We start from the raw sequence: 22,538 nt of genomic DNA on the forward strand, positions 1-22,538 counted from the left end.
CAAAATCACCAAAGGGAGAGTATGAAGGGAAAAGCCAGCCCAAATGAAAATGAATCCTAGAGAACCAAGAAAGCACAGTTTCACAAACTCTGAAACGGGAGAAACAGTGGTCAACGGTGTAAACGCTGCAAAGGGGTCGAGGGTGTGGACTGAGAAATGCCCCTGGCTCTGGCAATTTAGAGATCTTGAAAAGAGCAATGCAAAATGAGTGATGAAATCAGAAGCCAGAGTACAAAAAGAGTGTTTAAATAAACCAAAAAAGGAAGTACAGACAGCTTTGTTCTGGGTATCTGGCTGCCTTTGGATGACAGTTTGAGGGCGTGGGAGGGTTTTTAAAGATGAAGAACTGGGCCTGTTTTTTTGGAGGGGGGAGTTCTTAATTTTATTAAGTGGATTATCACAATGTACACTGCCCCTCCCTCCCTCCCACAAATTGCAGAATACCCAGTTGTCCTATTAGGGATGCACGTAGCAATCTTTGCTACAGAAAGGGTTTGTTTAAGGCAACAAGAGCCCCCAGGTAAGAGGAGGATTAAAGCCAGGTCCAGCATCCACGGACCACGTAGGCCTTTACAGCGGTCTGGGAGTCAGCTAACTGACTTCTAAAAGTGGGTCAAGAAGGGCCTCGGCCTCAGTTTCCCTGCCTGTGAAATGGGAAGAAGGTAGGCTTGCCCCGACTGCCCAAGAACTGCCTCCAAGAACGAAGCACGCACGGGAACCCAGATAGCGAAGGGTGAATTCCTTTCCGGAGAGGTGTGGCAGCGCCCTCTATAGGCCGCGAGGCCCGGGCTCACGGACATGCGTACTAGAGGACCGGCTCCGCAGCGTCTCCCGGTGACAATCAACAGAACCGCAGGAGCTCACAGATTTCCTTCCCCGCCCCCCGGGGGAAGGAGGAGGAGCGAGGAAAGAGGGTGGAGCGAGAGAGAAGAAGGCGGGCCTTCCGGCCGCGACTCAGCCCACTCCGGCTGGGGCTGCGACGGCGACGGCGATCTCCTTTGCTCTGCCTCAGCTCCGGCTTTCGCTCCGCTGTGCGCTGTCCCGCGGAAGAACCTCCCGGCAGGCGGTAGAACTTGTGAGCTAAGCTGGGCCTGGATCGAGGAGTCCGCGGCCCAAGAGGGGCTGGAGCCGGGAGGGCCACGGATCCCTGGCCCAGAAGAACTAGAGAGGGAAACACGAGGTATTGAGGGGTTGGTTTGCCTTGTTCTGAGAGGTTGACTTGTCTTGAGAGGAGTTGGAGGCGGAGCCTGGGAGAGCGCGCCTGGGGGGCCCAAGGGGAGGGGGACTGGGAGAAGGGTGGGGCTTGCGGGAGCGCGCCTGGGCCCGATAAGAGTGGAGGCTGAGGGGCGGGGCTAATGGGAGCGCGACTGGGGCCCGAGAGGCGGGAGTGGGGTTTGCCAAGAGCGTCCAGACCCGGGTACGAAAGCCACGGGGTTTTAGGAAGCGTGCTTGGAGCCTGATAGGAGGAAGGGCTGGGGGCGGGACTTGAGGGAGCGTGCTTGGAGCTTGATAGGAGAGGAGGCTGGGGGCGGGACTTGAAGGATCCTGAGAGGTGAGAGCGGAACTTGCCCGAGCCGGATGAGAGGTGGGGTTTGAGAGAGCGTGCCTGAAGCCTGATAGGAGGGGTAACTGGGGGCGGGACTGAAGGGACCGTGACTGGGCCGGGAGAGGAGATGGGTAGGGCTTGAGGGAGCGTGCCTAGGGCCGGGGGCGGGGCTTGAGGAAAGTGCTCCAGGAGCCTAATTGGAGGGGAGTGAGGCGGGACGGGATTTGCCAGTGTGCGTGGGCCCTGGGGGGGGGGGGGGGGGGGGCGGAGAACGGATTACGGAGAGAACCGAGGACAAAGGCTGGGGGCGGTGTCCGAGGTGTGCGGGGAGAGTAAGGGACGGACAATCAGACCACTTCATAAGGACACAGCGGCGCTTTAAAGTTTGCCTCATCTGGTGCTGTGACCCATTTAAGCCGGCGCCGCTGCTATCCCGCTTGTACAGGCGAGGACCCTGAGGCACAGTTGAAATGACGTATCCCGGAGCTAGCGAATGCTTAGGCAGGGTTTGAACGGCGATTTTCCCGACTCCCGAGCCCCGCTCGGACCGGCCGTCTGCGCCCCGACTCCACAGAATTGCTGTGAAGTTCCGATTACTTAATGTGTGTGTGTCACGTGTTTTTTAATTTCCCAGCTGTACCCGTAGGAGCTACTTAGTGAAACTTATGGAATACTTTCCTCAGTCACTTTGTGAGCTAGGAGGTAGTAAAAGAGATTTGTATATTTTGTTTTGGGTGGAAAAGACCTACTTGGAGGTCTTGAAAGGATCTGGCTTGGATCAATATGGCAGAATCTGAATTCAAAACCAGGCCACTTTTCTCTCAGTCCCCTCTCCTTTCCGCTACTTCATGCCGGCTTCAGATTTTATGTGACCGTGGACAAGTCAGTATAGCCACAGATTTTGAGATGGGGAACTTGAGTTTCCGTCCCAGCTCTTCAGCTTGCTGCATTGGTGACTTGCGCAAGTCATTTTAAAAATTTTAATATTTTAAATTTTCCCAATTACATTTAAAAAATGTCCAGATTCTCACTTGGTTCTCACCCGTCCTTTAAGAAAACACATGTGAAGTTATGCAAAACACTTCCATAAGTCACGTGAAAGAAAACATAGCCCTGTTCTTCTCTACCACTACCAAAAAAAACTCTTAAGGAAAATAAAGTGAAAAAGAGAGAATGTTCTTCGATCCGTATTCAGACCCCATTAGTTTTTTTCTGGGTATGGACAGCATTCATAGATAATTGTACTGCAAAGTCCTTCACAGCAGTTGGTAATTCTTTTAACCTTAACTCCATTGACCACCATTTTTTCTCTAACTTCAGCTACACCTTAGATCTCACCGGCACTTGAAAGTTTGTGCAAGTCATTTTGTCTCTATGAATGCTGCTTTCCCAAATCTGTAGAGATGAGGAGAATTAGACTTAATGACCTGAGGCCCTTTCTAGCTCCGCACCGATGATCCTATAAGTGATTTCTCTCTCAGCTTCGGTTTCCTCAGCTGTAAAATAAGGGTATTGGACGAGATGATCTCTTAGGTCTCTTTCAGCTCTGATGTGTTGTGCTCAGAAGACCTTTTCTTCTCTGATGCTGTCTAGTCTAGGCCTGTTCGCATTTCAGATCAGGGTCCAGGACCTAGAAGAACTGGTCATTTTGAGTGTGTCCAGTGGCTGTCTTCAGACGGTATTCCATATTAGCAGAGACTTTTTCTCCTTTATTGGTCAAGGAGTTCCCTAAGGTAGTGTCTGACATCATGGAACATTCGAACTTGAAGAATGGATCTCAAAATGTAGAATTCTGGAATGTTAGAGCTGGAGAGGATTTTTGATATTCTCTTACTCATCCCCCTCATTTTACAAATGAGACTAGTCCAGAGAGACTAGTCCAGGGTGACAGTAAGTCAGTGGAAGAGCCTGGACCAGACACCAGACCAAGAACCTTTCCCACATCTGGTGGTTCTTTTGGTCTTCTAGAGGTTCAGAGCTCTTCCCTAATGGGAAAGCTGAACAGAAATCCAACAGTACCTCTGTTCATCTCTCCCTCCTCTTTCCTAGCAGGAGGAAAATGATAGAAGTAGGGAGCTGGCCATCTACCAAGTGATGGGCCTTGGCCTTTAGTCTAGGGAAGGAAAAATTGACATCAGGAGAAACAAATGAAAAACTGTCTTCTTATTTTCTCTTAGGGAGAAGAACAGCAGCTTGGGAGATACTGGAGCTAGGCTTGGGTCTGAGTTTTGACTGATAATTCCTAGGTGCAGACAAATCACTCAATTAGCAGGAGCAATTAAGCAGTTTTGTGCTATGCCCTGGAGGTGCAAGTACAAAGAATGAAACTATCCCTAATGGCAAAGTACTTTTACTTTAATGTCATTTTGACCCTCTTTAAGCCTTAACTTTTTCCTGTAAAATTAGGCTAATAATCCTCACAATATCTAACTCATAGGGTTCTTGTTAATAAAGCATTGTAGAACATGCCTTAATGGTGATTCCTGGTTGATGAGCCTGCTGCCTGGGAAATAGGAGATGATTTATTTGAATAAAAAGTGTAGATTGCATGCTTATCAGATGTACAGATTACATAAAGCCAGGAGCTATAGTTAACATGCTGCATGATGGAATCCAAAAATATCTTGACCAGCTAGAAGGCAGGGCTAATTCTGTTAAGATGAAATTTAATAAGGATAAATGGTAGTATCTTACTCTCAAGTGCAGAAATCACAAACAAAAAAAGGTGTGGAGAATATGGTTAAATGGCAGTTTGTCTAAAAAAAAAAAAAAATCCAGAGGTTTTGGTAGACTGAAAATTCAGGAGGAGTCCATAGTGTGGGAAGGTAGTCTAAAAAGACTTGGCTGACTTTCAGCTGCAGCGAGAGAAGCATAGCTTCTCTGAAGAAGGGGGTGGTTATCCCTTCGTGTTTTGGACAGAATCCCCAGAGACTACTCTGGGCACCTCATTGTAGGAGATACATTTATAAAGCTAGAGGGCAGCCAGGATAATAGAGGATCAGCTGAAGGAACTAGGGACGTTTATGGTGAAGAAGAGTGGACACTGGGGAGACCTAACAACTAACTGTCTTCAGGTATTTAAAGGTCTGCAAGGACCGTGGAAGAAAGGCCCATTTAGGAGGCCCAGATAGCAAAAGCAGGAGTGGTGGCCAGGAGTGCAGAGAGCCACATTGGGGTTTGATTTAAAGAAATACTTAGTGCTATCTAATGGTAGTGTGAGTACTTGGAGAGTTCTTTATTCAGAGGTTGGACAACCCCTTGTGAGTATTTTGTACAAGAGCTTTTCTGTGGACGTGGGTTAGACTAGCTGATCTCTGATGGCCCTTCTAATTCTGAGATTCTGTGATCTTTACCGTCTCATCCCCCCAGTTAAGAAAACTGAGGAACATAAAGTACAAATGGTAGACTGTAGCCGTTTGGCTTTTGACCCCCCAAGAATAACTATCCCTGTGTACAAAGCCCTCTTCTGGGCTTGATGGGGATACCTTAAAGAAGAGATTCATTCCTTCTCCTTAGGGATTTTCAGCAGCAGGGGGGAAAAAGCTTATACTGTACACAGAAGAAGCAGAATTGAGTCTGAGAATTTTCTGGCTCTCTCTCCCCAGAGCTACTAGAGTGACTGCCTTTACAGACTTTAAAGATGTTTGGCTCTTCCCGTGGAGGTGTGCGAGGTGGACAAGACCAATTCAACTGGGAAGATGTGAAGACTGATAAACAGAGGGAGAACTACTTGGGTAAGTCAAGTGGTCAAAAACATTGGGCATAGTCAATGGGATGAATGTGGCAGGGAATGAGAAAGAAGAAAAGCTGCTCCTTGGGGAACCTAGGAGGGAAGTGGAAGGGAGTGGAACCTGTACAGAGTGATGTAGTACATGAAAGAGGTAAAGAAGGAATACTTCTGCAGCCTACAGTGTGTTTATGAATGAATGAAAAAAAGCAGTAAGTACTGAGAGTGTACAAAGCATTGTGCTAATAGCTGGGGATTCATGTAGAAAATCAGAGATGGACTCTGCTCCCAAGGGGCCCACATTATTACAGAGAAAGACAATACGTAAGAGGTTTGAGGTACAAGACAAGTAGAAGGCCTTGCCTGTTCCTGTGAGTGGAACAGCAAAGGAAATGGTAATGCATCTTTTTTAGTATTACTTCTAATTCTGAAAACTGATATTGAAACATTTCACAATGCCAAAGAATTTGGTGGTGAGAATTTTGCTGGATCTTCAATAATTATGGTTCCTGAGTAGGGAGAGCCTGCAGCACCTGCAGAAGAGGTTGCCATCTCCACAAATATAGCTTTCTTGAACTATGGCTAAGGACTAAAGGCTAGAATTGTTGTTATTTTGAATGAATAAAGCATTTATTAAGCTCTTACCATTTGCAAAGCCGGGGCAGCTGGGTGGCATAGTGGATAAAGCACTGAGCTTAGAATTGGGAAAATCATCTTCTTGAATTTAAATCTGACTTCAGACATTTAGTAGCTGCCTCAGTTCCTTTTTTTCTTTTTTTTTTAAATAATTATAACTTTTTATTGACAGAACCCATGCCAGGGTAATTTTTTTTACAACATTATCCCTTGCACTCACTTCTGTTCCGACTTTTCCCCTCCCTCCCGCCACCCCCTCCCCTAGATGGCAAGCAGTCCTATATGTGTTAAATATGTCACAGCATATCCTAGATACAATATATGTGTGCAGAACCGAACAGTTCTCTTGTTGCACAGGAAGAATTGGATTCAGAAGGTAAAAATAATCTGGGAAGAAAGATAAAAATGCAAACAGTTTACATTTATTTCCCAGTGTTTTTCTTTGGGTGTAGCTGCTTCTGTCCATCATTGATCAATTGAAACTGAGTTAGATCTTCTCTTTGTCAAAGAAATCCACTTCCATCAGAATACATCCTCATACAGTATCGTTGTTGAAGTATATAATGATCTCCTGGTTCTGCTCATTTCACTTAGCATCAGTTCATGTAAGTCTCTCCAAACCTCTCTGTATTCATCCTGCTGGTCATTTCTTACAGAACAATAATATTCCATAACATTTATATACCACAATTTACCCAACCATTCTCCAATTGATGGGCATCCATTCATTTTCCAGTTTCTAGCCACTACATAGAGGGCTGCCACAAACATTTTGGCACATACAGGTCCCTTTCCCTTCTTTAGTATCTCCTTGGGGTATAAGCCCAGTAGTAGCACTGCTGGATGAAAGGGTATGTACAGTTTGATAACTTTTTTGGGCATAGTTCCAAACTGCTCTCCAGAATGGTTGGATTCCTTCACAACTCCATCAACAATGTATCAGTGTCCCAGTTTTCCCACATCCCCTCCAACATTCATCACTGTCTTTTCCTGTCATCTTAGCCAATCTGACAGGTGTGTAGTGGTATCTCAGAGTTGTCTTAATTTGCATTTCTCTGATCAATATTGATTTGGAACACTCTTTCATATAAGTGGAAATAGTTTCAATTTCATCATCTGAAAATTGTCTGTTCATATCCTTTGACCATTTATCAATTGTAGAATGCTGCCTCAGTTCCTTAACCTCACAGTTACCTGTGCTGGAGAAGGAAATGGCAAACCATTCCAGTACCTCTGCCAAGAAAACCCTAAATAGGGTCATAAAGGGTCAGATCCAGTGAAATGTCCCAACAGCTACAGCAAAGATATGGAAAGGCCTGTGCTAAGAGCTGAAGCCACAGAAAAATAAGACAGTCCTGCTCTAAAAGTTCACGTTTTAATGGGAAAGGTAATATGTGGAAGATTTTAGCTGAAAGTAAAGGTCCCAGGATCTTTAGGAGTAGGGGCTTTCCATCGACAAACGACATCACTTTGTGATGTTGAATCCTTTGACAATGACAAAGACTTAAGTGACAAGAACTTTCTGTTGTGGATCTTCAGTAGAAGCAGGTTCTTTTCTCCACAACAGTTCTTCCCTGGGTGATGGCTGTGGACCCTCTTCTGAAAGCATGGCTCCTTCTAAGACTTAGATGGGAGGGGGGGTTGTCTTGCCCTGCTTCTGACTAGGGACTGAGGGATGATGGTGCTCAAGGTGGAGCTGGTTTGACTTAGCTGGCCATCTCCCTCGGGACACTTTGCTCCTCCCGTGGAGCCAGCTTGCCTGCTCTGTCCTCCTGTAGCTCCATCTGCTTCTCCTTGCCTCAGTTCTCTCCCTGCTCCGTCCATCCTCTACTCGGCCGCCAAAGGGCAGGGCTGCCCCTTAACACATTACCCTGCTGCTCAGTGGGTTCCAGCGACTCCCCATTACTTCCTGTTTGGCCCTCCTTCTATATAGAAAAGTCACTGTACTCATCTCTGTGCCTCATTTTCTCCATGTAACTTGGGGGTGGTAACACTCGTGATGTCACCAAATAACATGGGTTAGGGCAGTGTTCTGCAAAGCATGTCCTTTTTTTGGAGAATCCACAGGTCTTTTAACAGCTTTTTTACTTCCAAAAAGGAGAGTGAAGCCCAGACTGCTGAGGAGAGACTTCCTCAAGTGCCTGTGGCAAAAGGGAAGCTTGAAATTCTTTTTTTTTTTTTTTTTAATTATAGTAGCTTTTTATTGACAGAACCCATGCTAGGGTAATTTTTTTTTACAACATTATCCCTTGCACTCACTTCTGTTCCGATTTTTCCCTCCCACCCTCCACCCCCTCCCCTAGGTGGCAAGCAAGCTTGAAATTCTTAAAGGGGTAATTTCCTAAGCTCTCAATTCAGGGTTTAGGGGTTAAAGGAGAGATTTGAGGACCATTCCTTGCTCTCATCTCTGGCACCTGGATAGCTGTATGGCCTGGGCAGAGAATTTGGCTTTAAAATGCTGTGGAGGAATAGCTAAAATGAGAAGGAGAGTGAGTGTGTTTGTGTGTGTGTGTGTCCTTGTGTGTCTGTAAGGTAGAGAGGATAGAAAGATGAGAATGGACCAGGGCCTGTGAAGGGGAACAGCTTTAGCTTCCCCTCAGCCCCTACTGCACTGGAGACAGGCCCCTGGGGTGGAATGACTGGCTCTTCCTCTCTCCTCTTTGCCCAGCCTCCAGGAAGGTATCCTGATTGGGGGAGAAGAGCCTAGTCTGGACCTGCTTTCAGGGAGCTGCCTATCCATGTGCAACATTAACCAGGTGTCCCCCTTTAGGGAAGGAGCAGCAGTGGGGGATACAGTCATGCCTCTCAAATATATTTGTCCAGCTCTGACCTCTCTGCAGAGCTCCAGGCTCACTGGATGCCCCATGCACACCTTAAACCCACCTGACCGTTACTGACCTCCTCTTTTCTCCTGAAATCCTCCCAAACTCTTCATCGCCTCTCCCTCTCCCTCTCTCTTTCTGAATCCCATCATGGTCAGTCTCTCTCTAATGTGGCCCCAGCTCTCTGATATTGTTCCTAGCCTGGTGCAGGCCCTCATCATCCACAGCCTGAACTCTTGTAGTCTCCAGGCTACTGGGAGATCGGCCTGTCCCCAGTCTCACCCTCCAGTCAGCGGTCAAGGTGGCTTTCCAGAAACTTGGGTCTGACTAGCCCCTTTATTAAGCCCCAGGGTCTCCTGTTATAAAATCCTCTGGTATCTTTCCAGTCTTCTTACACTTTGATCGCTGGCCTCCTGGCCCTTCCTCCAACAGTCTTCCATCTTCTGACTCCAAGGCTTTGCCCCGGCTTCCCTCCTGCCTGGAATACTCTGTGTGTCTCCCTTCTGGCTGCCATTCCTTCTGGAAGATCCCTGTAGCCTCCCTTCATTTCAGGGCCTTCCTCCTGAGGCTCCCTGGGCTTTATCTCATAGGCATTTGGTTTGAATAGTGTCATTTGCACCTGGTCTCCCCCATTAGATGCTCTTAGAAAGCAGGACCTGGATTCTCTCTGTCTTTGCTTTCGGAGTGCTTGGCGTAGCACCGGGCCCACACAGACTGACTCTGTGGCCCTGCCACCCAATTCCTCAATGCCCCTGGAAGCTCCCTGAGACAGTTATCAAGCAACCGAGAATTCTCATAGGTAGATACTATCTCCTCTCCGGGAGTTCCCCACACCAATGAAGCTTGGTTCAAAATTAAGAATGTGGCAAGCAGATTGTATAGATGAAGAAACGGAGTCTGAAAAAGGTGAAATGACTTACTTTTGGGGACAGAACTCAAACCAAAGTCTTCTGATCTTTCTGGGATACCACATCACTAGCTCTACTCAGGATGGCAGTGCCAGGAGTTCCAAGTCCCTCACTGCATAGACTTGCTGTCTAGCTTGCTCTTCCCAGATTCTTGTCTGTGCCCAGTACTTCCACTTCCAGACCCACCAGGTGCAAGGTCACCCTGGCCAGAGCTGCCATCCCTGCCTCCCTGTGGTGGTCGCAGGTGGCTTCAGGAATGTCCCACCCTGCCCCTGCAGAAGGGTGTGTCCAGGAGGGGAGACTCACCGCAGGACATGATCACCAGGGACCAATTCCTCACTCGCAGCATGTGGCTGCCTCTCACTGGCAGAACAGCCCTGGGCATCTTTGCCAGACACACAGGAGCACTCTTAGTAGAATAAAATCTTTGGCCTTAAAAATCTAGTCTGGGATTCTTTTGCAGATTAGGAAATAGGCCAAAGGAGAGGCACGGATTAAACTGCCCAGGTCACAGACCTAAAAAGGGGCAGAGACAGATCTTGAACCCAGAGACAATCTGGCTCAAAGCCAAGACTCTTACCTCCAATTTCCAATGGAAGTTTCATGTCTTCTGGGATACTTTCTTTTTAAATTTTTTTTTTCTCAATGTAAAGACAGTTTTCAATATATTCATTTATTGTAAGATTTTGAGTTCCAAATTTTTTCTCCTTCCTTCCCTTTCTTCCCAAGACAGTAATATAGGTTTATGCATGTACAATCATTTTAAACGGATTTCCATATTAATTGTGCTGTGAAAGGAAAATCTGAACAAAAAGGAAAAACCAAAAGAAAGAAAGCAAACAAACAAAAAGGTGAAACTACTATGTTGTGATTCACACTCAGTCCCCATAGTCCTCTCTCTGGATGCAGATGACTTCCATCACAAGTCTATTGGAACTGATTTGGTTCATCACATTGTTGAAGAGGGCCACATCCATCAGAATTGATAATCATATAGTATTGTTAAAGTATATAATGATCTGGTTCTGCTCAGTTCACTCAGTATCTCTGTGTCACTGTCCAAGCCTCTCTGTATTCTTCCTGCTGATCTTTTCTTACAGAATAATAATATTCCATAACATTCATATACCACAATTTATTCAGCCATTCTCCAACTGATGGGCATCCACTCAATTTCCAGTTTCTGGCCACTACAAAAAGGGCCGCTGCAAACATTTTTGCACTTACAGGTCCCTTTTCCTCCCTCCTCAGCTAGCCTGAGTCCTCCAGAGTAAGATTAGGTTTTGAACTTCTTTGTGTTTCTGTCTCCCTTCACACTGTTGTTTTTTGGGAGGAAAGGATTGACTGTAACAGAAAGGCATTGTGGGAATAAAAGGGTCAGTCACTGAGGGAAGGGGAAATGAGGCAGGAGTTGCTGTCTTCTAGCATAGGGGGAGCTGACAGTTTTCCCATGGGTTCAGTTTAGGGCTGCTCTCTTTCCAGGAAATTCCCTGATGGCTCCAGTGGGCAGGTGGCAGAAGGGCCGTGACCTCACCTGGTATGCCAAAGGCAAGAAAGGCGATGTGGCCCTGAGCCGAGAAGAGGAGCTAGCTGCAGTGCGCCAGGCTGAGCAAGAAGCCCTCCTGGCTGCGTTGTGAGTTCTGGACCCCAGGGACTGGTGGGTGTTGGGTATCCAGGGAGATGTGTGTGGGTGTGTGCCATTGGATGTTGGGATCCATTCTGTGGTTTTGCCACCATTTTTTAGAAAGAGGTTAACAAATTGCAGGAGGCATTCTTGATTTTTATTTTACTTAATATTTTTCTCTGTCAAGGAACCTGCACAACTCTAGGACTGGAAAGGACAGAACAGTAGGAATTTGATTCTTGATATTTTAAATGAAGAGCTAGTAAGAAAGTCCTTAACTGTCCTTGATAAATTCAGGTTACCTGGGCAAAATCACAGATTGACAGAAATGGACAGGATCCCAACACAAATAATGTTGGAACTGAAAGGGACCTTAGAACACCAATATCAGAAACCGATGGCTTGATGTTGAGAGTGCTCCAGAAGTGGAACGAGCTACCGGGGAGGTAGTGGGCATGTCTTCATTGGAGGTTTTTAAAGAGTCTGAATGACTTCAGATGTGAGTCATGGGGACTCTTTCCTTAATTATAGGTTCGGATTAGTAAGTCACTGAGGTCCCTTGCAACACTAGAATTTTGTGATTTCTTTTTCTTGATTTTCTCTTCCTCATTCCTTCCAGAGGCTACAAGAATGTGAGGAAGCAGCCCACAGGACTGAGCAAAGAGGTAACCTGGGAGAAGGAGAAGATGAAAGGGTCTCCTCTCAGGAGAGCCCTTCCATTTAATTCTGGATAGGGGCGGCTTTGGGGCATGATTTGGGAAAAGGATTTGTAAATAGGGAACATCCACAGCAAATGGATGGTCTCATTTCTGGATAGATACAAAGTAGGAGATCTTTTTTTTTCAGTCTGCAAATTTATAAATCTGCTCACTTACACAAGGAGGGTAGAGTGGGCATAATGAAACCAATGGAGATCTGGCTAAGTAAGCCAGGAATCACATGTAGCTCCTTCTATCAGACAAGCGTCAGAGCTGGAGAAGATGAGAGTGACATGTGTTTGCTGGGTCGGAGCAGATAACTTGGCTCTGGGTTAAAGAAAACTAGTATGCAGGGAGTGGGGGTGGACCAAATGTAAGGGAAGAGAGAAGATGGGAGTGGAATTGGGATTGGGTGAAGATCCTGGTTCTGGTCCTCAAGAGAAGGTCCCCATTGGGAAATGAAAGGGGATTCTTTCAGGTCAATTCCAGCTTTTTGAAATCAGGCCTCTCAGTCATTTCTTTTGGACTGGGCTTAACCCTCGTTTTGGAAGACACTGAATTTAATCGGATGATCTAGGTCTCAGCCCATTTTGCTCTTTACTGCTTGTGTGACTCTGGGCTAGTGACTTTTTCTGGGCTTCGGTCTGCACCTTTGTCAAGTGGGGCAGATGGGCCAGCTCTTAGTAAGGTCTCTTTCCCCCTAAATCTGTGGACCTGTGGTTTGAGAAGGCAGAAATGACTTTGTTCTGGGGTAAGTCATGGTGGTCAGGATGCCTAGGGCTTTTCCTGTTACCAGCTGACCTATCTTGGGTTTGCTGTTAATAGTGTCTCTGAGGCTTCCTCAGGGCACAGAGTGCCCACGAATTCCCCAGAGAAGGCTGCCAGTATGGCAGTGAGGACCCTCTCTTGGGGCATCGGTGCTGGGGAGACCCCCAGTGACTCAGAGCTTTCCTTTATTAAGCAGCAGCGTTAGCATCATTTTTCCCTGGAGCTCCTGGTCCTTGTACTGCTCTCAGACAGCAACCTCAGCCTTTCATGGCTAAACAGCTTGTGTGGCCAAAGTGAGATCATCTCTGTACAGCACTGCGCAGGCCTTAAAATGCCAAATGGGCACCAGCCGGGGTCTACTCGGGGGCTCTGAAGCCAGGCTTATTGATTGGGTTATGAGGCAAAGCTCACTCCTAGCCAGTCGGAAGCCTAATCATGTGTGATCACTGGGAAACCCATCTCTTCTTTTCTTTTCCCCGCCACTTTGGCAGCAGGGTCCTCACAGATCAGTGAGTCTCAAAGCTAGTCTCCTTGGGCCTGTCCTTGTGACACTGAAGGTGCTAAGCCATAGTGGTCACATCTAATTGTCTTCCAGTTGTACAAACGAAGCCAGTGGTTCTGCTTCCCCTCTAGGACTTTGTGGAAATCTGCAAGCGGGAAGGGACTGATCGTGAGGAGAAGGACGTGGACCAGCTGTCAGGCCTGGGGAGTTCCAGGTACAGGAGGAGGCTTGGGGTGGTTGCCTGTTAAAGTCCGGTGGGGGATGCCAGGCCTGGCCGTGGCAGCAGTGCGGTGTGATGGAGAGCGCTGGGGCTTGGCTGGGAGGCACACTGGGCCGGCAGTGAAACAGTCTGCCTTTGGATCTGTGAAATTAGCCGGCTGGGGGACAAAGGGGAAAGGAACCTTCTCTCTGGGCCTTCATGTCCTTGTCTGTAAAGAGATCTTGAAAGTCTCTTCTGGTTGTTAATCTTGACTGAACGGAGCTGCCATGACAACGCCATGACGCCTGTGTATTTGTGTCCTTCAGTGGCTCGGCCGGCCGCGTGATGCTCTCCAAAGAAGACAAAGAAGCTGCCAAGCTGGGGCTGTCTGTGTTTACGGTAAAGCTTGTTCCCCCTTCCCCTCCCCCTGGGGTCTGTTCTGCTGTAACACAGAGGTGAGAACTGACTGGGCCTGGCCGGCCCTTCCGACTCTCTCCCAGAAGGAGGTGCTGGATAATTGGGCCTCCTCCAGGACCCCGATGCTGGGCTGCTGCAGGAGCGAGCACTTTCCTGAAAAGGCAGGACAGCGGGTTTGGAGTCAGGCCCCGAACCGGGCCTTTGGCCTCTCCTCCCTGAGGCCCTGTCCTGCTCACAGGGTTCGCCAAGAACTTGGCACGGGGCTTGTGCCCCGCCTTGTAGGAGTTGTGGGCAGAGCACCCGTTATGCACTTTGGTAGTTATACCTACTCTCCAGGGCGGTTGTGAGGCTCTCATTAGAAAATGTTTTTAAATGCTTTACAAAATATAAAGTAATAAAGGTTAGCCATTCGTCCTAGTAGGAGCAGTGATTGTTCTGGCAGTAGGAGTAGGATGGAGGTTGGCAGGCTGATGGCGGTAGGGTTTTGATTTTGTTCTTTCGTAGTCCAATCTATTGGGGAAAACCAACTGGGCTTGGAGTCAAAAGAACCGAGTTTTGAGTTCTGCTTCAATTCTGGATGCCTTTGTGGTTTTAGACAAGTCATTTGTCCTGTCTGGGCCTCAGTTTCCTGTCCTCTAAAATGAGGATATTGGACCAACTGATTGTCCCTCTCAGTTGTGTGCTGCTTAGCTCCCAGGCTGTCGTTAGACCATTGCTACCTTTCTGTAGCACTTTGGGGTTTTCAAAGCTTCTCCCACAGTTCTGTGAGGAGGCACAGGGGATGCTCTCTCTTCCTCTGTCCCCCTCCCCTCTCCCTCACTGCTCTGCTTCTCCTCGTTTCTGACTCTAAGATCCAAGTTCTTTTTGGCACACCATGTCCTCAGGGGGCTGCTGAGAAGCCTCTTGAGCCAGGCCCCTGGGTGGCTAGCCTTCATCCTAGGAGATCATGTTGGTCAGTCTTGGCTCACTCTTCCTGTTCTTTCCTTTTTCTTTTCAACCACTTCCCACACATAGCCAGTTGATTCAGACTGAAGTTAGACACCCTTGCACTGACAGTGTTCTGGCTTGAGAGACCTCATGGCACTGACTCTGGTGTCAGGACCTGGGCTTGGATTCTGGTCCTGCCCCTCAGCCTCTGTGACCGTGGGTAGTTACTTTGTGCTGCAGGTCTCAGTTTCCTCATCTGAGAAATGAGGGGTCGGCCTCGAGGGCCTTCACAGCCCCTCCCTGCTCTAAATCTGTGACCCTCTGACCCTTAGCATCACAAGGTGGAGAGCAGTGCCGCAGCCATGCCAGCAGCCCCGTCAGTGGCCAAGCGGAAAGCAGACACCAGGTAAGAAAGGCTTACAGAAGTCAGGCATGGGGGGGGGAGGAGAGGGGGTTACCCAGGCCGGGGGGTGCCGGTGGCCTCTGGGACTCAGCAGGTGTCCTAGGGAATCTCATGACGTAGCTTTGTAGAATTTCCTCATCTGTCAGAGAAGGGTGGTGGTCTTTCATACTCCTTAGCTTGCTGTAGGATTGGGAAGAGTTTGATCTATTAAACTTCTCCCAGGGAAATACATGTTGTACTAGAGGCTGGTTTTAGCTACTTCCTCTTTGGCCTGGCACATAAATGGGAGAAAATTGTGGGGTTCCCTCAGCTGCACCCAGACAGTCTGTCTTTGAAGTTTCCTTTTTTTGGTGTTAATGATCAAGTGATTACAGGGACACTTCTACAACTCTTCCAAACATATTCTAGAATAAGCTGGAAGGAGTCTTGGTTCATGGGTCCAAAATCCTCTTACCACAGGTGCCTGGGAAGGAGAGAGCTCAGGTGCCATGCTGTGCGCAATGGGCCAAGAAGGCAGAGCAGCCTCTGTCTTCTGACCCCAGAACTAACCTCCTTTCCCATCAGCTTCCCTTGGAGGCTAGGCTTAGCATTAGGAACTGACCTTCTCTGACTCCCCAGAACTAACGGGACCTCGGAGATAGGAAGGATGCCTTCTCCCGAAACTTCTGGATACTTCCAGCTCTGGCACAGGTGGGGCACCTGCCTGGGATCTGTATAAAGTCAGGGCCCAGGACCTGAGTGGGAAAGGCTTTCCCTTAGCATGGGAGAGGAAGCTGAGGGTCCTTTCTTCCTCTTGCTAAGTGCTGTCCTTGCACCCAAAACAAAATTGTAAAAATAAATTCATCTTCCTTCCCGTTTCCCCAGCAAATCTGAGAGCCACAAAAAAGTCAAGAAGGAGAAGAAGAAGAAGAAAAAGAAGAAGCACAAGAAAGAAAAGAAGAAAGAGAAACATTCTAAGAGGCGTTCCACCTCGTCATCATTGTCCCCCTCCCCGCACAGGTAGAGTGCTTCCAGCTTGGGTGGAGTATTCTGGGGAGGTGATGAAGTCACGTGTAGGGAGCACGACAGTCCCTCAACCACCCAAAGACAGTCTGAGATCATCCGATCCACTCCCTCCCTTCTGCTGACCAGAAACAAGTGGTCCTTGGCAGAGAGCTGGTGCTGTAACTTATGTCGCCCACTCTCCGGTTCTTGGCTCGTTCCTCGATAGCTAAAATAACGTCATTCAGAAAAGCAGGGGAGCTTAGAGAAGGCCTCTGAAGGAGACGGGGGCCTTAGTGGATGGAGGGCATTGGCAGAGGCCAAAGGAAGAGGGAATGCTTTCCCAGGAGGGGAGAGTTTGGTCCCGTTGTTACAGGAGCGGGCGTTTACGAGATACTGTATGTCAGACGCTATTAAGTGCTGGAGATACAAAGGCGAAAATAGTTCCTGCCCTCAAGAAGCTTAGATTCTAATGGGGGAAACAACAGGCAGTGACTGTAGCAGCCCAGAGGATAAAAGGGAGGTAATCTCAGGGGGCAGGCCGTCACATCCGCGGCACCTTTGCCCCTTTCAGGAGGTGGCAAGTCAGGCAGCAGAGATGAGCAGGGAGAGCTTTCCAGGCTTAGGGGCAGCCATCATCTATACGTGGAATCGGAACAGCCTGGAGCAGGCCAGGGCCACAGACTTCAAGTCTAGGAGGGGACTGGCTTACTGAGGCCTTCAGAAGCCAAACGAGCCCAAGACAGGTCTGTGTTGACTTGGGAGGTGATATGCAAGGCCAACTGGGCAGCCGAGTGCTGGGTGGGCTGGATGAGGGGAGGCTGGAGGCCAGCACTGCCCGGCCCACCCAGTCATAGACAGGTGTTAGGAAGGCAGAATTGACGCTTGGTGCTTGAATAATGGGAACTTCCATTCCTGTCTAGCACTTAGAAGTTTACTCCCTGGTGAAGTGGTAGCATGAAGATTATTTTTGCCTGTTTTATAGACAAGATAACCGAGGTCCAGAGGCAGAAATGATTTGGCCACAGTTCATGCCATGAGATGTCCAGGGATTAAAACTCCATTTAATAAGTGCTTATGGAATTAAATTTAAGTTTACCGTTTCTGTTTGCTACAACAGCCCTGAACTCTATTCTTACCGTCTCCCATAGGCACAGAACCAGTCAGCACCATGCCTCCCCCTCCCCTTCCTCCCGGGCCCAGACATCCAGGAGCAGGCACAGCACAGACTCTTGGCCCAGGAGAAAGAGTGGTAGCCCCGAGGCCCAGGCCCGGCACAAGCGGCAGCGCCATGACTCTGATGACTGATCCTTGGCCCTGGAAAGCAGATGGTACCGGCAAGGACCCCTCCCTTCCCCCAGTCCTAGAGTTCTGTGAGCTTATCCCTTTGGGCTGAACGGCCAAAACCTTCCACCCATCCCTGGGGGAGCCCAAGCTTGCAGTGTCTCTGGGAGCCGGAGCTGAGATACTGGGTCCCTCCCTCAGCGACACTGATGTGTCCATAAGAGGTGCTACCTCCTCCTGTGCCCCAGCCTCCCCTCCTCGCCCAGGCCAGTCCTCCCAATAAAGCTTCTGCCCGTGTCCCTGCTTCTCAGGGAGTTTTATGGCCCCAGTGGAGAATGAGCAGAGGTTGGGCCTGGGGGCCTTCCTCCCAAATCTGTCCCCAAGAGGGCAAGTTTAGCACATTCCTTGTTTAGCAAAAAAGACCCTGGCCTGGGAGGCAGGAAACCTGACTTCTGACCCTGAAAACTGTTTGAACGTGGATGAGCCATCTCCCTTCCCTTGGATTTTGTTTCTTCACCAATTACAATTCTTTTTACTCCCAACCTCATGGTTGTAGGAGCAAAGAAAGTGCCTTATAAATGTGGAAGGGCTGTAGAGAGTTGAGCTGGGACAAGTCACTGACCCTGCAGTGGTCACTGTTTGCTTACTTAGGCAAACGAGGACATTCTAGGATTTGAGGCGACGTGGTGATTTTTGTGGCTGTGATTTTATTAACATTTCATGTTTTTAGCTCTTCCAGCTTGGACATCTGGGATTCCCGATTTCTACTGAAATACTGAAGATGAGGGACTAGTGTTTTAATCATTGCTAGAATTTATCAATCCAAATGAGTATTGTTTCCCGTGTGACTGCTTCTTTCAAGAAGGCAGTAGTTGCTCAGGTCTCGTTTAGGATGTTGGGAATCTGGCTTTCAACACTTGCTTATAGCAGGTAAATAATGGCTTCCATTGCGACAATTTCCACCCCATGGCACTGGGGCTACTGTTGTCCCCATTTTACACGAGGTTCCAGACTTAACACACAACCTCTTCTCTGTGATCTCAGTCCATATTTGATCCTAGATCCTCATTAGATCTTCACCCTTAAGAGGTGGATTTGAGCTTTTATAAAGAATGAAATGAAAACATCAGCAAGCAGCAGATGTGGGGACCAAACATGGGGGCAGGGAGACTGCCCGTGTGCCCCAGCTTTAGCATGTTAGGAGAAGCTGTCTCAGTCCCCAACCCCAGGGCCCAGCTAGGCTGGGAGCAGCTGGAGATACACCAACTGGGTGTGTTGTAAAGGTCTGCAGGGCTAGGAACTCCCAGGTTGAGGTGGTTTTCAGAGAACTTCTGGAATCAAGGCCACTGGTGGAAAAGGAGGAGCCCATAGAAGTAGGCCAGGTGAGACAACACCTCAGTAGGATTGGACCTGCAGGAGTCACTGGATCCAAGGGTTCTGAATCTTTTGTGGGTCATCTGATGAGGAATGTTTCATTTCTAATAATAATCATTAATCCCATAATAATGGCTTTAAAAAAAAATCATCATTGAAGGAAACATTCAATATCAGTTAAATGAGTTGATAAAAATAAGGATAATTTTTTTTCTTCATCCAAATTCATGGGCCCCAGGTTAAGAACTCCTTTTAGAAAGGTCTGAACAAGGGAGGTAGCAGCCCCTTGTGTCTTTGTTGCCCATGGAGGTCCTGAGAACCATGGGAAAAGCTTAGTGGAGAGGAGGAGGATTTCAGGTATCTGGAAATAGAATAGGAGAAGCCAGAATGAAGTCACTGGAAGGAAGGATGCAGGGAAGATTGTTAGAGAACTTCTTTCTGCTCCAACCTTTTGTTTGGCTGAGTAGGAAAGTGAAGTCCAAAGAGATTGTTCAGGGGCTTAGAATAGATTTGGGCTCCAAGTCCTGTACCTTGTGTTCCCTGATGCTCTCCTTCAGGAGAGAGGGGCCCTTAGTTATGACTGGTGACAAGACTTGTTCCTGATCCATCTTGGTGCACCTCTGTCAGGAAGCGGGCGGGACAAGCACTCTCTGATCTGCAGAAGAGGTGGGCTCGGCCAGAAGGGCTTGGACGGGCCTGAGCACCCAGGGACCCTGTGCCGCCCCTTCCCACCCCACCGCTCTCCCTTCTGTCCTGAGTGTGGTGATCTGCCCCTAACACCCTCTGTGTGCTAGGAGCCAGCAGATGTCAAGGAGGGAAGGACCCGTGTTCCACTCCAGCTTCTGGTTTCCCCTTCTGCCCCCATGTTAAGTATTTTACCTCCAATTAAGCGATTGCTGGCCCCTGACTTCTGCTTCTTCAAAGCCCAGATTTGTCCTGAGTGGCAGTCCAGACTCCCCCAGCTCTGCTAGATCTTACTGCCTTGTGGTCTTGGGCCAGGGGTGTTACTTGTGGAACCTCGGTGCCTTCATCTGTAAAATGAGGAACCCACTAGAGCACCCTTCTGGCTCTGTGCAATCTGTCTAGGTGTCCTGCTGGCCCCCCCAAACCTCATGGGCCGCTCTTCCAGGGCACCCCCCCAGCTTTCATCCCTCTCCAGCACTCTCATGGCCACTACCAGTGGTTCAGGCCCTTGTCACTTCTTGCCTGGACCGCCAGAATAGCTTCTTGAGTGGCTTCCACATTCCATCTCTCCCATCTCTTGTCTGTTACGCAGAGGCCTCAGGGCAGGTCAATCTACCATATTCTTACTCAGCAGCTTTCAGGGGGTCCCTCCCACCTGTAGGATAATATTCAATATGAATTTCATGGCCCAGTAATTTAAGGTTCTTCATATTGGGCTTTCCAATTGCTTTCAAGCATCTTCTGTTATACCATTCCCAGATGGATCATGGGCTTGCTCTCAGAACATTAATGGGAGCTATCTGCCCATACCATGTCTGGTTCTTAACTACTGTTCACGTGTGTCCAGATTTGGCTCAGGTGTCACCTTAGGGGAGCTGTCATTAGGTATCATTGCTAACCCTTGTGATGGTTCCTGGGCCTCTCTCCTCCGCTCCCATCTCCCTATCCACAACCCCTCACTTTTGCTCCAAGACCCAGCTGCTTTCTGAAGTTCCCTGTGACCAGAAGGCACAGCCATCCAGTTACCTGGACTCAGCCCCTATCATCTGCACAGCCTCACTTGTATACCTTCAGTCTTGTGCCAGATCTAGTTGGGCCACATCTCTCCCTTCTCTTACCTTCTATGATGTATCCTCACCACCTTGTGTCTGAAGTACAATGGCTGCCGGTGGGTCTAATCTTTATCTTTTTGCTGAGCTGTCTAGTTGACTGGTGGGAGGGGGAAAGGAGGTATAGTTGACTGGTGGGAGGGGGAAAGGAGGTAATCAGGGTTAAGTGATTAACTCAGGGTCACATAGCTATTAAATTTGTCTGAGGCTGGATTTGAACTCGGGTCCTCCTGATTCCAGGGCCAGTACTCTCCACTGCACCACTTGGCTGCCCCCAGATTGTTTTCTCAAGCATAGATGATTATTGTCCCTATACTCAGTCAACTCTAGCAGACTCCCTATTACCTCTAGTAGCCAATAGAACATCCACAGGCCCTAAAGCCCCTCGCAACTTGGCCCATTCCTTTGTGCCCAGCCTTCTGCCACATCCTCGCTTCCATGGACCGTAAGATCCAGGGATCTCGGCTTTCTTGCGCTTTGTCCCATCTGGTCAGCCCCATCTCTCTAGGAAGAAGCCTTTTCCAGTGCCCCCCAATCAGTGCCTTCAGTCTAGGACGACTTTCCCTTTACACTGTTATCATGCATGCTGACTCTCTTTGTACAGTGTGAGCTCTTTGAGGGCAGGGATCATGCTTTGCCTTTCCTTACAACCCTTCTGCTCAACACACTAGCACATAGTAAGTGCTTAATAAATACTTGACTCAAACTGTTGTTGCTCACTCATTTTTCCCAGAGCCCCTGATCTTTCCCTCGGCTCGGGCATTCTGTTTTTCTCAGGGTATTCTTTGTAGTGTTATGTGCCTTTTGCGGTTCACTGTGTGACTCTGGATCTCTAGCGCTGGCCTTTACACCCAGCTGGGCATTTGGCCGGGGATGGAGCCTGCCTGCACTTCCCTTCCTTCCCAGTAGAGGGCACTAGGCCCCAGGCCAGCTGTGACTACAGGCTGCCAGTTGGTGCGGAGGGGAGAGTTCAGATCCTGATTCCTACCTATTAGCTGTGTGAACCTCCACCCAAGTGGGGGCCACAGCTGTAAAAGGACCTCTCAGAGCTGTGAGATGGCAGTGCTCCGCCGACATAACCACACGCAAACACGGCACATCAAAGTGCTCAATGCATGCATGTTCACTCGTCACGGCAACCTCATTGATGCTGAGGGCCCCTAAGGCCACACAGTCGGCTTGGGGGCCAGGACATGAACACAAGGCTCTTGACCAGTGTATTAATGGGCTCACATACATGCGCACCTTTTCAAGATGGCTCAGGTTTCAATTTAGCAAGAGATAAGAACTGAACCACAGAATCCAGGAACATCAGATGGAACGAATAACCAATTATACACGTTGGTTAGAATATAGACAAGAAATAGTGTAATGGGTGATGCTTGGAAGTTAAGTTGGAGGGATTAGAGACCTGGTCCCCGAATTGGAGCTTGAGCCTGGGTTCTTCCTAGGACCCAGGAATTTGAGTGATGATCCTTAATGGCTAAAGGGGCTGGGCCCACCCAGGGCTTCTTGGCGGGAACTTCCTTGGCTGCTGGTTTTTGGGTTTATTGGGCATGTGTGGAAAGGACCCAGCTGTCCAAGTCCCAAGACCTGGGGGCTTTAGCTCTGGCCTGCTAGCTAGTGACTTCCTATGTGACTTTGGGCTTTATGCCTCCTGCATGAAATAAATGCTCTCCAAAGTTCCAGCTCTAAGTTCCCTATTGTTATGGAAATAGGATGGAAGCATGGTTGATCCCTCAGAACAGGCTGCTCCTGGATCAACAAGCCAGGCTTTTCCCCTCTCAATCAAAAAGCATGTAGTTAGTACCCATGTATATAGTGTGCTAAGCACTCTGTTTAAACCCAAGGCACAAAAGAAACAATCCCTGCCCTTAAAGAACTCACATTGTATTGGAGAGTATGACCATTCACAAGTCACTATACACA

The 22,538-nt window shown here is 48.5% G+C and overlaps 1 protein-coding gene across 3 annotated transcripts; it reads left to right on the plus strand.

The window, feature by feature from the left end:
- The first annotated feature begins 1,061 nt into the window (after window positions 1–1,061).
- Window positions 1,062–22,538, plus strand: C1H1orf35 (chromosome 1 C1orf35 homolog). 3 transcript variants are annotated; one of them, XM_012543452.3, is made up of 9 exons: window positions 1,062–1,180; window positions 5,152–5,280; window positions 11,122–11,272; window positions 11,883–11,928; window positions 13,363–13,445; window positions 13,757–13,829; window positions 15,107–15,180; window positions 16,042–16,176; window positions 17,310–22,538. In XM_012543452.3, the coding sequence occupies exons 2-9, from the start codon at window positions 5,187–5,189 to the stop codon at window positions 17,464–17,466; spliced, it is 813 nt and encodes a 270-aa protein (XP_012398906.1). In that variant the 5' UTR covers window positions 1,062–1,180; window positions 5,152–5,186; the 3' UTR covers window positions 17,467–22,538. The 3 variants fall into 3 exon arrangements, with proteins under 3 accessions (XP_012398906.1, XP_031816201.1, XP_031816190.1); XM_031960330.1 differs by lacking the exon at window positions 1,062–1,180 and adding an exon at window positions 3,337–4,620; XM_031960341.1 differs by lacking the exon at window positions 17,310–22,538 and having other exon boundaries at window positions 16,042–16,182.

Source organism: Sarcophilus harrisii, chromosome 1 (genome assembly GCF_902635505.1).
Source record: "Sarcophilus harrisii chromosome 1, mSarHar1.11, whole genome shotgun sequence".
In the NCBI taxonomy this organism is placed as follows: Eukaryota; Metazoa; Chordata; class Mammalia; order Dasyuromorphia; family Dasyuridae; genus Sarcophilus; species Sarcophilus harrisii.

Bases quoted from the DNA above. Each gene is read 5' to 3' on its own strand.
- C1H1orf35 (XM_012543452.3), top strand. From the start codon at position 5,187: ATGTTTGGCTCTTCCCGTGGAGGTGTGCGAGGTGGACAAGACCAATTC. The intron at 5,281-11,121 runs GTAAGTCAAGTG...CTCTCTTTCCAG, and splicing joins ACAGAGGGAGAACTACTTGG to GAAATTCCCTGATGGCTCCA. The intron at 13,830-15,106 runs GTAAAGCTTGTT...TCTGACCCTTAG, and splicing joins TGGGGCTGTCTGTGTTTACG to CATCACAAGGTGGAGAGCAG.